Below are 16,305 nucleotides of genomic sequence, written 5' to 3'. Positions count from 1 at the left end.
ACACACACACACACACACACACACACACACACACACACACACACACACACACACACACACACACACACACACACACACACACACACACACACACACACACACACACACACACACACACACACACACACACACAGGTCCGCACTAATTAGACGCTTCATGATCAAACATTTCGCTGAGCGGTGAAACATTTGACACCATAGTGTTGATCTGTGGCCTCCGCTCGACTCGAGATGCTCCTTCTGCCGCCTCAAGGTCACGAGGTAAAAGTACCGTTGGCACAATTTGGAAACTCTTTTGTGTTGTTTGAAATCTGTGATGGGTTAAAGATTTAAGTACAGAACAGACCATCTGTCTACAGTTTCAGTGGAAATCTATTCACAGGCGAGATGCTCATCGTCTGGACTTGTGTAATGACCAGTAATAAAAAATAAAAATAATAATATTGTTTTGATGATTGTTTTTTATTTCAATGCTCAAGGCGTTTATTAACTAACGCACAATGTTCGTGTAACACTACATTAAAATGAAAGACATTTGCCTATTGCGGTGACAATTAAATAATTAAAAAATAGCTTCTCAGCCGATGGCAAATGCACTAAACTACAATCTTAATCAAACTACAAATGGTGAACATGCATTATTCTGACGGCCTTGCGATCAACATCAGCTTCCCTTCTTCTCAGTCGTCTTGGGAGAGGCCAAAGCCCTCGAACGAAAATACTGAGCTCTGGATCAAATAACACAATGCCATAATCCCCGAGCAGCCACTGTAATAATCTCCCAGGCATTATGACATTATATTATCTGCATACAGGATGATCTCCTGCTCCTTACTCCCCATAAAGAGGACACTTCGGACCCGAGAGCAGACACACAGAAGGTTCAACACCAGTCTATAGCACTCCAGTGTGACATATAAAAACCACCCTGTACATGTGTCTGTGTAATAGCTATAGTTCAAGTTAGTTATAGTTAGTGAGCGGTCGGCTGGTCCCCCTGTCTGCAGGTCTGAGGATCACATGGGTCCCAACACTCTTACATGCACTGGAAAAAGGTTTTTAAGCCGTACTTCATCTGATTATTATTTTGTAATTCAATTCAAATAAACATTTTTTGTTTTATTTTTAAAATAACTTTTTTTTATTTCAAAATACTGTGAAATATAGATATTTTTAATTAGGAGCTCAATTAAGAAATATCCATTTTGACAAATGTAAAATTTTAAGGTTGTGTATTCAACTGATTAATAATTTTGTCATTCAATCCAAATAAAATGTTTTGGTTTTCTTCCTAAAACACAGTTATATTTGATTAGGAGCTCAATTTAGAAATATTTGTTTAGACAAATGTACAATTTCAAGGTTACGTACAAGCCTGCGCACGCGCATTAAATACAAAGACGCTTACGACTACTGGACCAAACCGCAGTGTTGCCAACTTAGCGATTTTGACGCTATATTTAGCTACTTTTCAGACCCCTTTGGCAACTTTTTTTCAAAACAGCGACAAGCGACAAATCTAGCTCCTCTTTCAGCTGCTATTGGTGACTTTTGGCGATTTTTTGAGGTGAAAGCACTATCGCTATTACCTCTTCACAACGAGCACCGGGTGCCTGCGCGGCCCCTCCCCCGTCTCAACGCACTTACAGGCAGCTCAGTCCTCGTGGTAAAAATCAAACTCAGGAACCGGATGTCCTTGCAGACCTTAAACTCCATCCTATACATCCGATATGGATTAAAGCTGTCAGGTGATGCTTGCTTTGAGCACCAGCTGCCTGATCATGTTTTGAAGCTTTTTGGAACATCGGCTGCTTATTCATTCAAGGTAGCACCTACAGCTGAACCTGCAGTAGAGAGCCTTGACCAGAGTGACGATGACTCATGGTTCTGTGAGCTAGCACAGCCTGTCTGTGTCTGGAGGGAGGTCTGGAGTAGGCCTAACTCTGCCATTTAGATTTTTAATATATATTGTATACAAAAATATGTTATGTTTAAAAATGTTCATGTTTAAATGAGAAACAATTGTTTGATTAAATTTTAATCTTTTTGATTGGATAAAACAAATTATTTCTGATAGATATTTCTTAAATGAGAAACAATTGTTGGAGTGAATCAATATTTTTTTGTTTAGGATTTAACATACGATTTAAATGTATTAACTTCATTCAAAGAATAGAATTATACTTGGTGCCAAGTTGTATTATTTTGTTTTTATGAACATAGGAAATATTGTTTGAGGCAAGCTATATATTGGTCATTGGCTCAAGTTATGTAATATAGATGTGAACCATTACCCTAGATTTTTTTAATTGGTTCAACAGAAGGCTTTTTCCAGTGTGTCTCATGGGGCTGGAGGTCCATGCTACCCTGAGGAGATGGCTGGTCTTACCTGTGCACACTGACTCAATGTGCACCAGGTGTGCAGCCCCACCGAGCACCAGTGTCCAATCAGACAAGGGCCAGCATCCAAACACTCCAAAGAGATTTTATTACTTAGTGTTAGAAACATCTGCGTATTTAGTCATTCTTTAATGACCCATACAAATAATGAGATTTAAATTGTATCACAAGGTTTGGCGGTTTTTGAAGGAGGGAATTGTGCTAATTACTTACGTTATGCACAAAATCATAGATTTTGTACAAAAATCAATGTGTTAATAATTGAACATATGCAATGAAAAAATAAAATACTGTTGTTATCATTATGTATAGAATGCCTTGCTTTGCATTTTAAAATTTCATTAAGAATAGGTTTTGACATATAAGGAAGAATATGTTTAGGTCAGACTTTGACATATTGAGGAAAGCCCTGATTTTAACAGGATGGGGAATGTTTTCAGTAAAAAAATATATTCTGTCTTCACAAAGTAAGATGTCCTTTGTTAAGAAACAAAACAACTATTGGATCTCCGACAGAGCTGAAAACCTGTCAATCAAATCAATGTCAAAACCTCCCTTTATTATCCAGACCTGATCAAAGCAGACTAAATACATGCATAATATTATCATGTGCCATTCGATGGATTGTTCTAGATTTTATTTTTGGAATCTTCATCAGTGTGATCTTCAAGGTTAAGCGTAAAAGAAAAGTCACTTAACACGAATAACCTTGAAGGAAAGTCCACACATCCACACTGAGTCCTGTACAAGTGTTCATCACGTCCACCTGTTCGGACCGGCCAAACCCAGACAGAACCAGCCAGAAGCAGCCAGAACCAGACAAAACCGGCCAGCACCGGCCAGAACCAGATAGAACCGGACAGAATTGGCCAGAACCGGCCAGAACAAGCCAGAACCAGACAGAATCAGACAGAACCGCCCATAACCGGCCAGCCAAAAGTCACGTGTTCACCCAGGCAGTGCTAGGCCATGAGTGCCAGCAGCAGGCTGGCAAGGGCCACCAGGAGAACAGGGGAAACCGGCCTCTGTTTGGAGCAGTGGCCTTTCAGCGTCTCCTGATTGGTCTGATCTGAAGTGGGTGGTCCTTGGGACGGGGGCAGGGTGCTGGGTGCCAGGGTCGTGCGGCTGGCACACAGATCGTAAAGGTTTCCGGAGAACTCTGTCTTTCTGGACTCCTGGCGGAGTGACTCCCAGACAGCTGCTGCGTCGCCGGGGCAACCGGACAGCGCAGAGCTGGCACAAACATGGAAGGCATTCCACGACCTGAGGGCAGACAAACAGACTGACTGATGACACACAGACACACAGACGGACTGATGGACACACAGACACACACAGTGTAGCTCTACACAGGAATATAATAATATATAACAATACTAAATAATAAGGATCAATTTGTTTTTAACCTTTCCTGAAACTCTAGGTAGAGCGAATACAAACCTGCAGATCGCGTCGATGTCCTGTGTGCTGGAGTCCTTCTGCGTGTCCCCCATGCTGTCCCCCAGGGTGACCAGACACCCCGCAAAGCTCTTGTAGATTGAGCCACAGGAAACAGGAACTGATGCCGCCCAACACACGGGGAGTAGCCCTGAGAACACAGGTACATTTACATTACATTCAGGGCGTTCAGCAGACGCTTTTATCCAAAGCGACTTACAATAAGTATATTTGTCAGAAGAAAGAGAAACAACAATCTCTTTCGGTACAGTAAGGATGTTCATAGAACCAAGTGCCAAGCACTAACAATCACTAGGTTAAACCACTCCCCGTCTACACCAGCGATGCTGCACGATTCTAAGTACTATTTTGAGGTTCCCTCAGGTATGAGGTTACACAAGTAGGAGGTTAGACAGGTAGGAGGTTAGACACCCTGACCATCATAACGTTTCATCAATAGGGAACCACACTGATGCTCACCATGATCGCATGGAATGCGTTTAGGCACATTCCAACCATAGGCGTCACATTTATTATTCAGCAGATGTTTTTTAGCATAAGTTTTCCTCCAAAATGACTTAACGGTAAAGAGGTATAGATACGCTGAAAATAGGAGGTAGCTGTGGTTAACCATGAATTGCTCAGTTGTTGGTATATAGTGCTGTATAGAGTTACAACAATGGACCGTCGCTTTATTCAGACTACTCTGACCCTCAGAGTTGGACCTTGTTTGCTGTACTATTGGGAAAGATTAAACTACTACCAAAATATATCCGCCTCATTCATATGGAGAGATTATGCTGAAAGGGTCATTTGGTGCTGCCCACTTGCAAATGGCGAGCGACCAGAATATGTAGACATAACAGGATTCCAGTGAGTCCACCAAACGCTTCACACCAGGGTACGCTGATACTGTTTGGACATTTTCCCTGTAGCCTCTGTAGTCTCTTCAACCATTAGTAGGAAGAGACTGATAATGTAATTGTTAATTTTTGTCATATTTTCTGTAGTCAAATCATGGGACACCTTTCCAGCATTTATTTAGAAGTGGGTTTTACTCCGTTTTTAAATAACTTAACTTAAATTGTGCCGTTACTAAAGATTAGATTCACTTCCTGTTCAGGAATGGGGTCAAAGTATGCCGAAGTCGAGGGGCTAGGTTGAGGTGTGACCCCTGTACTTATTTGTTCTAATCTCTTGTCAGACAGGATCTTCTAGGAGTCCTGCAGCTCCAGATGATTGAATGAAGCAGTTATCAAACACACGGCCTGACCCGTTTGTATAAGTCATCTGACATTCCATATTTATTCACAAATAATTAATTTCATAGTTTAGTTCTAAAGGGTTATCATTGGTGTTCAACTAGCCGCTGCAGTATAGGTCACAGTGGTAGTAGTTTTGGTAATGAAAGTAGCAGCAGTAGTAGTAAAAGGATCCATCATTTACTATCATTGTAACTATAAGGCTCTCAAACCATGTGAAATCTCATCTAAACAAAACAAAGCATATACTAGAAATAAACTAAACTAGAAGATAAGTGCTTTTACAAAAACGACTTCAGAACTAAACTATTTCAGAACAAGCTCAATGGACCTTGTTCTGAAATAGTTTAGTATTTCAGAATTGATAATGATTCTGTTTGTTTTGTGTCGAGCAACATGGTGCTATCTTTGTATTGTCCTCATGATTTAAATACATATATGTACTACAAACATCCATCCCACAATATCCATATTCTAAAACATGGGTATTAATACCTCGACAGAGGCAGGAGGCAGGACATTGTACCACATAAACATGAACACGCACACTTTGCATGAAGACCCAGAAACGAACAGGTTTTTCCTTGACAGCAGATCCTTACCCAGGCTCAGAGCGAGCTGCAGCCACAGAGACATGCTGCTGACAGCCAGACAACCTGATGACCAGACCAGTCCAGCAGAGTTCAGTGGAACCTCTTCTTTTGAAGGCTGTGACTTGATGTTTTCTGAGATGTTATTATTCCAAACCGAAAGTTTCTGTGTGCTGTCATCAGTTTGGGAATCCGTCAAAAAACAGCAAAAATACTAGAGCCACACAAACCCACAGACCAGGGGATTAAAATGACATAAACCGATGGATCACAGAGAGCCCGTGGGGCTGCTCTGTGTGTGTGTGTGTGTGTGTGTGTGTGTGTGTGTGTGTGTGTGTGTGTGTGTGTGTGTGTGTCGGGGGGGGGGGGGTTGTTTGTGTCTGCGTGCTTGTGTGTGTTTCTACATGTGTGTGTGTGTGCGTATATGTGTGTGTATGCATGTGTCCAGGGGGCGGGGCCCAAGGTAAAGCGTGGAGCTTTGGTGTAAGCGCTCAGCTCGGCGCTCTGCAGCCCGGCTGCTCGGATTAGCCGGTGGGAAAGCATTCTCATTTCCGGTATTAAGTTCAAGAAGAAGAAAAAAGTCGAGGTAGGACCGAAACCTGCATTACAATAGAGATTATAGGACACTGAGGGATGCTTCAGAGCGCAGTAAGTACCCAGCTCTGCTCCGCGGCCGGCAGGCTCCGCGGGAAAGAGGGGATAATCAGATGTTCCAGGAGGCTGCTGCCAGATGGATGCTGTCCCATAGAGGATTCGAGGGCCACGCCCCCACGGGAGGCGGCCTGCGTAGTGAGACCCTCTCTGACGTAGAGGTCCTCTCCACCAGGGACCCCTCACACCCTCTCTGGAGCCCTGCTGCCCCTGGGTGGTTGGGGAGCTCCTCAGAAAGCATGCTGCTGTTGTTCACAGGAGCAGAGAGGAGACTTACTCTGAGCTAATGGGATCCTTTGACACACAAGTCAACACTCCCTTTATTGATTCACTGTCCTTACCGAAATAAAGTCAACACTCCCTTTATCTATTCACTTTCCTTACCGGAATAAAGTCAACACTCCCTTTATTGATTCACTGTCCTTACCGAAATAAAGTCAACACTCCCTTTATTGATTCACTGTCCTTACTGACCAGGTCCATCCCTCACCTCGAATCGACTGCAGCCAGATGGCGTTTCCTGTGGGCATAAATCCTCTTGGACATCAAGAGGAACGCTTACTCCATGTTATTCTACTGCTTAGAACCACCATTAACGAAATACAAAAACCATCATGGTCACACTACCTGGCAAAGAGAGAGAGAGAGAGAGAGAGAGAGAGAGAGAGAGAGAGAGAGAGAGAGAGAGAGAGAGAGAGAGACTATCTGGTGTGAGATTGTAAGCCGGAGCCTGTTAATTTAAGCTTGTTCAATACAGAAAAACACTTTAATAATAATAATAATAATCATGTTTGTCAGGATAATGTTTTTGGAGTGTGTTAGGTTTCTGTTGAAGTTATTCAATGAAAAATATCCAAAACTGAATGTCTGTGAATTTGTGTTGAATTTGTGATTTTGGAAGTGCAATTTTTCCCCTGAACTAAAAAAAGGGAGAAGAGAGAATCGGAAAGCTTAGATATAAAACCCCAGAGACCCTGCATGCTGGTTCTAGCCTTTAAGTTGTACCAGAACAGATGTTGTCCAAACAGCAGTTTTTTCACGCATGTAAAGACTTTAGGTTCAGTTCACTGAACTGTACACAGCTGATCCTCTTCATGAGGGAAAAACCTACTGCAGAAATTAAGAAAAAGGATTCAAAGGAATAAAGAACTTTTCTCTTGTAATCAATGAGCAATGTTTTAGTCTTCTTATAATTCATTATTTCACACTGTAATAGTATATTATTAATTTGTGAATTGGACATTGCCTAAATGTACAGGTTATTGGTCCAATCACAGAGTAGGGTCATTCAATGTTGCATTCTATTTCTATCAATGGAGGGTTCTAGCGTGGGGCCGGGGTGATATCAGCAGAGCAGGGGGGGCGATGAGCACGTTTGATCCACAGCCGTGGATTAAGGCATTATGCAACTCTGCTTGGAGAACAAAATAAATAAATACAAATAAATCCCGATGAGATTAGGATCATTCCATCTCTTCATTGCTCTCCCTCCATCCATTCATCTCCGCTGGCGGTTTCTGCAGAACAACCGGGACAGATCTACGGCACAAATCCGAAATGACGCCATGCACCAATCATGCAGTGTGTATGCAACACATACCCCACCCGCACACACATACCCACACCCCCAACCACGCACACCAACGCATACCCACACCCCCACGCATTTAATTAGACCTTAGAGAATATTTAACGTGCTGCCATCTACAGGTTATGTTAGGCTGTTTGATTCCACTATACAAACAGAAAATGTACTTATAATCGACAACTATTTTAGATTTATATATTTTGTACAGATCATATGAAACATGCAGCCGATGTTACCGCCCTGCCACACAATATATTTAATATAATGAAAACAAACTTGTAGAGGAGCCGTGGTTTAGAGTTGTGATAAGAACATGATTTTTGTGTAACACCAAGAGAGGCTGTTGAATCTTCTTCTTAAACCTCAACAGAGGCAGCATGGAGGGCGACGGCGTTTCATCAATATATTTCAATGACTGCGTAAAGCATTATCTGTCTGATAATCTTAACTGTATTCCTTATCATGAGCCAACTTCTGTCACATAAACATGTGGTTGTTGTGTGGATGCTTGCTCTGCTTATTTTTTAATCTTTTTTTGAAGCATTGATTGCTCCAAATAGGAGCTGTTGAACACATAGTGCATATGACTATTAGACACTAGGATTGCTGAATAAATATTGAATAAACAATACACCCTGTTCTTTACCCAAATTCCCTGTCAGTGCTATTATGCAATTTTTTGTGGGTCTTTTGTAAACCACATCAGATTTTCATTTTTCTTTAATCCAATAGAGGCCAGAAGTCTGAGCATGTGATTGATCCTGATGTGATGGATCAGTGTTCTGACACCTCTTGGTCCCTCCCACATGTCTAACAAGTGCCTCTGCTCATCCCTGATTCCACCTGAACATGCAGCAGGTTTTAAGACCTTTCATTCAACATACACAATGTGATTAGCATTAAGCGTTACTCTAGAATGGTTCAATGCTATTTGTACTAATTCATTTTTTATTAATGAAATGGAAATGTACCTTTTTCGCAAGCTGTTGCAATCAGAAACATAGATATACCTTTTCTAATATCCTATGACTAGTGGCAGGCCTACGTATCAAAAATAAATAAATGACAAATCCTATGGTTTTGCATGTATACCAAAAAACAACAGTTCAACCAACAGTCTTCCAGGTCTGGTGACGTCCACTGTCCCATTGTTTTATTAGCGATGCAATGGCCTAATCTCAATCTTCCTAGGGGTATAACAGAAACATTGGGAACTTCCCAAATCAGCAGTTTCTGTTCTGTGCAGAAATATCTACAAGATATCTCACCTTACCAAGAATACATCTTAGAAGGCTTTGAGTCACTCAGGCTAATCCCCCCTTCTCAAAAAACAGTTACTTCAAATTGATAATTAGGTCGAAAAAAATAAATAAAAAATCATGTATGACCTGGAAGTTTCATATAATTTTGTGAAAAATAATAAAGTAACATTCTTCGCATCAAATCCTTGGACATGAAAGCAGCGGCTGTCTGTGTGCTGCACAGCATGTCACAGGATACAGCGGGTAAACAATGCAACCGCGTGGGATACATGTTAGACTTTCATACTCCTGTCTTTAATATCTAAGCCTGCATATGAGCATCGCCTACGGTGTCATGATTACAGAAACTCATCACTAGAGCAGACCAGCAGTGCACTTCAAACCTGGACTAAACTGGACGACCATTCTAGATCATCAGCATGAGTAGTTATTTCGTCTTCAATAGATGAAAATGTCAGCCTATGAAAATGTATCTATTGGCTCTAATGTGTATAAATGGTCGGAGCTCGTAAATTGGTAGAAAACAGGGCTTGTTCTCAGGACCTGATGTCGGCGTCCCAAGAGAGTCTTTGAGCTGACCTACTACTTCCAGCGGATCAAATCTTCTTCCTCACGGTGAAGGCCACGGCAGCGGGACCGTTCCCGGTCCCGGTCCCGGACCTCCTCCTGCAGCTTGGCCTCGCTCACGCGGAGCTGGCGGATGGTGGCTTTCATCTCCTTCATCTTCACCTCCATCAGCGCGATGATGTCTCGCTGCTCGTTCAGCTTCCGCAGAAGCTCGGTGGAGGTGGTCCCGGTGGTCAGCGAGTACGAGTGGTCAAGGGGGTTGCTGATCACGCTGATGTAGTCGAGGGGCTCTTCCGGGGACTGCTCCTCCTTGGTGGGTTCGGTGGTGCTGGAGACATCCGCGGGCACGCCGATCCGGTAGGGCTGCACCGCCACGCTGGTGGAGCCCACGTACTCCCCGTTTTGGTCGATCTGTACCACCGTCAGGCTGTCGATGCCGGTCTCGGCGGTCGTGTTGCTGTCGGCATCCCCGGGGGAAGTAGAGTACACGTTGGAGATCACGATCCCGGAGTGAGCTGCAGTACGCGGCTGCGCCGCCGCAACGGCTGCGGACCCTTTCTTGCCCCGGCCCCTTCCCCTCCGGTGTTTCCGCTCATTCACGCCCCGCAGGGGGAACTGAGTTGGGACTCGAATGTTGTAAGTTTTGCGTCCCCCGGAGAAGTGCACGCTGCACACCCGGTGTCCTGTGGTGGGCTGGAAGGTGTTGAAGCAGCCGCTGACCCCGGCCCGGGAGATGTTCTTCAGCCACAGCTCCCTCTGCGTCACGTCCTTAGGAAACGTGTAGAAACGCAGCTCCCTGTCCCGGTGCGAGTTGTTGTAACAGCCAGGGACACAGCAAGTGAACCCAGGCATCCTTAGTGTGCTGTATAGTTTAAAAATAGGTTATTTTAAATGAGTTACGGTTATTTTATTTTTGTTTCGTTCTTCTGCGCGTTGTTATCAAGCCCAGCGCCTCTAGGCGGAACTACACGTCCCACAATGCTTACAGCTTCCGGTATAGTTTCCAACAAAAAAAATCTCATATAACAAACACCAAAACACCAAATCGAATTGACTTTAATCAAAGATGCTTACAATTCACCTCATTTATATTATTTCGCTGGTTTTCATATTGGTCAAAAGTTAGGATTTTAAATTTTCTCGAGCGCCTTCGAGAAGAACTACATCTCCCATAATCCCTTTAGTTTTGAGCTGGAACACGATAGCGCCACTGCCCCTGCTGGCGGGAGTTGTAGTCTTTAACGGACAAACCGAACCCATATACCAGCCACATTAAAAAATGCTATTATATGGTAGGCTCAGACTCAAACCAGTTTCAAGAGACTACAATACACGAATACAATCGACGGTTGATGGCCATTCGTGTACCTAGATACCACGATTGATGATTAGAAGTGGTCAAAAGTTTGGTTTTGTTTGCTATAAAGGATTTCTTCTTCTTTCGTTTGATATATTGCGCCACAGCGTCCTCTAGCGTGTGGAAAGTGACACGACATGTGGCATGTTTTATATTATTCAATGTTTGATATGCTGTAACGATTTGGCGCTGTGTTGAGATACATTGAGATAATGTTTTTACATTAAGACTACTCATTTACTTTTGAGTGTATAGTGTGAAGAACTGAAGTGTAAAACTATATCAGCTATTAATTATTCCTAATCAATTATAAATCTATTGTCTTTGACGTTGTTGGGCACGGTTCTGACCTTTATGTGGCGTTTACTTGGAGAACACTTAAACAACTAAACAAGATGGACTTGATTCCTCATCTGGCACGTTACGTTGTTTTTATCATCGTATCCAAGTGATAGGCTGTTGCCTCGCAACACAATACGTTGTTTTAATCATCCTAAACGTGTCATAGGGTACTGCCTAGCAACCTGCCAGCAACATGTTGAGTTGTTTTTCTCATCGTAGACGTCTGATAGGCTACTGCCCACAGACGTTACTGCCTAGCAACCTGCTAGCAACTGGGCAGCGCCCGGATCCGGATGAGCCGAGTATCACGACCGCCACTGCTGTCGTCTTGGGAACAGGTATTTTAACGATATGATTTAACACCATTCAGTTTAATGTTGTGTTTTGATGCGGTCGTGTGTTTCTTGTTTGTCTGTTTCGTCAGTTACAGTTCACTTAATACGGAAGCAATGATTAAAGAGTCGTGTAGTGCTGCTAGTTCCGCCCTCAGCGGGAGCTCAGGGTGTTCGGTGGAGCCGCTTCGCGAGCCCAGAGCAGCGCGTTCTGGACGGTTCTACTAACGGTTCACCGCGAGACCCCAGAAGTACCGAGCGTCGGCTGAGATCACGTTCTGACGTGACGCGCTCACACACTGGTGGTGTAGTTGCTAATCCGTTAGCTCCTTATGACGCTGGACAGCTTGATGCTGTGGTGTTGGAGTATGCGCGACCAGCTATTTAAAGGAAAGCTAAATAGATTAAAATATAGGGGACAGGTGAATTCATCTTTCTTGTGTTCTGACAGGAGCAGGTGCTCTCTCTCTCTCTCTCTCTCTCTCTCTCTCTCTCTCTCTCTCTCTCTCTCTCTCTCTCTCTCTCTCTCTCTCTCTCTCTCTCTCTCTCCAGGTGTATTTGATACCCAGACAGACACCTTGTGTGCACATCAAATATGTTGACCAGTGTCTGACAGTATGTTCCACAGCTCCCTGCTATAGAACGACTCTCAGCTGACCTGAGACCTGATAAATTACATTTACATCACGTTTGCATTGTTGCTCAGCAACCGCTTTAACATGCGGAGAGCACACAGGCATCAGGTCTGAGGTGCCCTTGAGCAAGGCACCTCACCCTGACTGCTCCGGACGGTCTGGCTGTCGCCTTGCGTTGTTGACTCCGCCGTTGGTGTGTTAATGTGTGCATGAATTGGTGAATGTTAGGCAATATTGTAAAGCACAGTGAGTGGCCACTGGTTAGAAAAGCGCGGTGTGATGCACTCCGTTTAACAGCCAGTCAACAGTAATGATATATATCGATTAGAGTCTCATGTCCGATGTCTGATCCTCACAGGTGTTCTCTCGTGGAGACGGTCGGTTTGGTTTGGGCGGCGTGTGTGAGGATGCGTCGGACCGGAGGGCTGTGAGGTGCCATGTTGCCCGGGGTGGGCGTGTTCGGGACGGGCAGCACGGCCCGGATGCTAGTGCCACTGCTGCAGGCCGAGGGCTTCCAGGTGCACGCGCTGTGGGGGCAGAGCGAGGAGGAGGCGGGGGGCCTGGCCCGGGAGCTGGGCATCCCCTTCAGCACCAGCCGCTCAGACGACGTGCTGCTGCACCCCGACGTACATCTGGTCTGCATCTACATCCCCCCGCCCATGACGCGGCAGATCGCCGTCAATGCGCTGGGTGAGACAGACAGACAGACAGACAGACAGACAGACAGACAGACGGGGAAAGAACACAGTGTGGGTGAAACGGGAGCAGCAGGACACACACCAACCTCGATATTACAAATTTGACACCTAGATGATCTCACGAATGCTCTGGAACACCTATGATGATGACTCTACGTCCCATATGATCATAGGAGGTCATGTTCTGTATGTTTCTCTGTACGGCCGTCCTCAATGCAGCCCCGATCCTCTGTTAGCCTGTGAGCTCATGCACAACGCACTGAGATAGGAATTCAAGAGGGTGTGGTAGCAGCTCGCTTATCTCAGCAATTCCTGACCGTTTACCTCAGCTTCCTGTTTCAGCTTCCTGGGTTTGTCACATCCCAACAGAATCACCGGACAATATTGTGGCGAATTATGGCAGGAATAAGACTTGAATGCACACTTGAAAAATGTAAAATGTATTGTGGGACTGAATAATGTAGGAATTATGTAGGCGTATTGAAACAGAAGTCTAACGGATCACTGCTCCCTGTCCCAGGCATCGGGAAGAACGTTGTCTGTGAGAAAGCTGCGACTGCTGTGGATTCCTTCAAGATGGTGACGGCGGCCCGCTACTACCCCCAGCTGCTGAGCATCGTGGGTAACACCCTGCGCTTCCTGCCTGCGTTCGTGGCGATGCGGCGGCGGCTGCTGGAGGGCTATGTCGGCGAGGTGCAGGTGTGCGACGTGCGGGTGTGCGGGCCCAGCCTGCTGGACCGGGCCTACGGCTGGACCTGTGAGGAGCTGATGGGCGGCGGCGGGCTTCACACGGTGGGCTCCACCGTCATCGACCTGCTCAGCCACCTGCTGGGCTCCCGGGCACAGCGCGTGCACGGCCTGCTGCGCACCTTCCTGACGCAGAGCGCCTCCATCTGCGGGATCCGCCGCGTGACCAGCGACGACTTCTGCTTCTTCCAGATGTTGATGGGGGAGGCGGGGCCGGGGGCAGGGTCCGGCGGCGTGTGCTGCACGGTCACGCTGAACTTCAACATGCCCGGGGCGTTCACCCAGGAGGTGATGGTGGTGGGGTCGGCGGGGCGGCTGGTGGCCCGCGGCACGCAGCTGTACGGAGAACGCCACGGGGGCGGCGGCGAGGAGCTGCTGCTGGGCGACGGCGGGCGGGCGGGGCCGGCAGACCCCCTGCTGCCCCACCTCCGCGGGCTGGGCTCCATGGTGACGGCGCTCAGACACTCGTTCCAGGCCCATGGAGAGCGGCGGTCCTGGGCCCGCGAGCCGGTGGCGGCGGCGCCCTCCTTCGAGGACGGGCTGTACGTGCAGACGGTGGTGGAGGCGGTGAAGAGGTCCAGCCGCAGCGGGGAGTGGGAGTGTGTGGAGGTCATGACCCAGGAGCCCGACCCCAACCACAACCTGTGTGAGGGCCTGCAGAGGAACAAGAACTAAGAACCGCCGAACCGGACCCTAACCACAACCTGCGTGAGGGCCTGCAGAGGAACAAGAACTAACGGCCGCTGAGCTCAACGGAGAACACCGTCATGTTCTGTCGCCTCTTCTTAACTGGTTTTAAAATAATGTCGGTTTTCTTCTGACTGGAATATTGTCAAGAATTCAAATATTGGACGGTCTAACCTTTGAACATGTCAAACCTTTCTTTTAAATTATTATTTTCTTTACACAATTATGAGCGCTAGAATTCCAGGGGAGTGTTATTTTGTTTGTTTTTTTGTAATATGCTAAACACTGCAAACTATTTTCCTAACTTCATTGACAGAAATGTATGTACAGAGACACAAAATGAGGGTAATGGAACTGTTTTTTTATTTAAATGTTTTGGTCTACATTTTTTTAATAGGATTACAAGTTTGAAAGTGTTTCCAAAATAATTTTTCATCAGTTTTTTTTTTTCATTTGATGTCAGTTTGTCAATTTAGAAAATTAACTAAAGAAATCCCATATTTGCTTTTGTTTTCAAATCCCGACGAGCATCCAGCAGAACACGCGTGTTAATGTTTCAAGGATGTATGTAACCGTGTTTACATGTAGAAAAAGAAACCGATTGAATTAATATATTTTTTCATTTTTTAGATTCTCTGATCTTTCTGGAATCTTCCGTTTCCCCGTGTAGAGCGCAGCCTCTTCTTTGATGCGTTGTACTTTAGATTCGGTGGAGGTGAACCACTGGATTGATGTGTGACCGATACTAGATAGTGTCATCCTACCCACCCCGGGTAAGGCTCCAGGAACAGGAAGTGAACGGCTTTGGACCTCGAACACACGAAAAGGGCTGTGTTTCACTTTATTTAAGATGTTTGCAATATGGGTTCTCCAGGCGAAGAGAGCTGGTGGGGTTGCAGTATAGCGATGTATTGAGTAATCCAATGCAGGTGAGGAGACTATCGTTTGATGTCACATGCTTGCCTCACGCTGTCTTAATAGTGCTTAAAAAAGATGTTTACATCGTGTCTTAAGGACACGTATTACTTATACCTTCAGGCTTTTACAACTACTAAACATTCTTTTATTGCACTGAATCAATGCCACGTTCTTAAGCAGTGTATTGTGTCTACCAGCCAGTCGCTGCAGTCATGTTCCTAACTGTTGTATTTATTTTGTATGTTTTGGTGTGGATTAAAATTCTCGCACTGTATATTTTCCAGCCTGTGAATTTCTGTTAAGCTGTAATATTTAACTTCTGTTTCATGTCAGCCTTTGCTTTGTGAACATAACTTGTATTGCATTTACACCAGGAGCATTGAGCCTTGACAAGGAAACACAATTTTTCCATTAAATGTTCGACCACAAATAAATCCAGTTGTATTAATGTGTCATTAAGTATTTTTAATTCCTAGATTTGAGGACTTTTGGACCTTATATTATCTTAATAACTTGGTCGTAGGATGTGATTAGGATGAGCTGTTCACACACATCATGGTGTGAATTATGGAGCACATTTCTAGTACGTGGAACAGAAGAATAAGCATTCATAGTATGTAGAATGACTCTCTTCTACTCCTAACTGTTCTCTATAAATACTCTATAAACACTTCTCCATCGTAGCCCATCTGCTCTCCAGCGTTCAAACTGTTCTGCGCATTGAATAACAATACCTCTTTTATGTTTGGTAATGTAATGCATGAGACTAATTAAAACATCCTTTATGAATGGTAATGTTATGCACGAATCTTACCATTATTATCTTATTATAC

At 44.8% G+C, this 16,305-nt stretch overlaps 3 protein-coding genes across 4 annotated transcripts; 1 reads left to right on the top strand and 2 right to left on the bottom strand.

Moving 5' to 3' along the window:
* Window positions 1-2,471: 2,471 nt before the first annotated feature.
* LOC130404084 (neuritin-like protein) lies at window positions 2,472-5,785 on the bottom strand. 2 transcript variants are annotated; one of them, XM_056608696.1, is made up of 3 exons: window positions 5,701-5,785; window positions 3,840-3,987; window positions 2,472-3,662 (listed from the first exon to the last, which is right to left on the bottom strand). In XM_056608696.1, the coding sequence occupies exons 1-3, from the start codon at window positions 5,732-5,734 to the stop codon at window positions 3,362-3,364; spliced, it is 483 nt and encodes a 160-aa protein (XP_056464671.1). In that variant the 5' UTR covers window positions 5,735-5,785; the 3' UTR covers window positions 2,472-3,361. The 2 variants fall into 2 exon arrangements, with proteins under 2 accessions (XP_056464671.1, XP_056464670.1); XM_056608695.1 differs by lacking the exon at window positions 5,701-5,785 and having other exon boundaries at window positions 3,840-4,231.
* A 2,183-nt stretch (window positions 5,786-7,968) lies between these two features.
* thap11 (THAP domain containing 11) lies at window positions 7,969-11,714 on the bottom strand. The gene is given in 2 exon segments (XM_056607296.1): window positions 7,969-9,822; window positions 9,824-11,714. Coding segments are annotated over 2 exon segments (822 nt in total). The 5' UTR covers window positions 10,609-11,714; the 3' UTR covers window positions 7,969-9,785.
* Window positions 11,251-16,066, top strand: gfod2 (glucose-fructose oxidoreductase domain containing 2). Its single transcript, XM_056607295.1, has 3 exons — window positions 11,251-11,793; window positions 12,781-13,112; window positions 13,641-16,066. The coding sequence occupies exons 2-3, from the start codon at window positions 12,860-12,862 to the stop codon at window positions 14,540-14,542; spliced, it is 1,155 nt and encodes a 384-aa protein (XP_056463270.1). The 5' UTR covers window positions 11,251-11,793; window positions 12,781-12,859; the 3' UTR covers window positions 14,543-16,066.
* The last annotated feature ends 239 nt before the right edge of the window (window positions 16,067-16,305 follow it).

The sequence above is a fragment of the Gadus chalcogrammus genome, chromosome 14, assembly GCF_026213295.1.
Source record: "Gadus chalcogrammus isolate NIFS_2021 chromosome 14, NIFS_Gcha_1.0, whole genome shotgun sequence".
NCBI classification, from domain to species: domain Eukaryota; kingdom Metazoa; phylum Chordata; class Actinopteri; order Gadiformes; family Gadidae; genus Gadus; species Gadus chalcogrammus.
The sequence above is the reverse complement of the archived record's forward strand: the minus strand, read 5'-3'. Positions and strand labels throughout refer to the sequence as shown.

Bases quoted from the DNA above. Each gene is read 5' to 3' on its own strand.
- LOC130404084 (XM_056608695.1), bottom strand. From the start codon at position 4,120: ATGAACATCCTTACTGTACCGAAAGAGATTGTTGTTTCTCTTTCTTCT. The intron at 3,663-3,839 runs GTTTGTATTCGC...GTCTGCCCTCAG, and splicing joins GACATCGACGCGATCTGCAG to GTCGTGGAATGCCTTCCATG.
- gfod2 (XM_056607295.1), top strand. From the start codon at position 12,860: ATGTTGCCCGGGGTGGGCGTGTTCGGGACGGGCAGCACGGCCCGGATG. The intron at 13,113-13,640 runs GTGAGACAGACA...TCCCTGTCCCAG, and splicing joins GATCGCCGTCAATGCGCTGG to GCATCGGGAAGAACGTTGTC.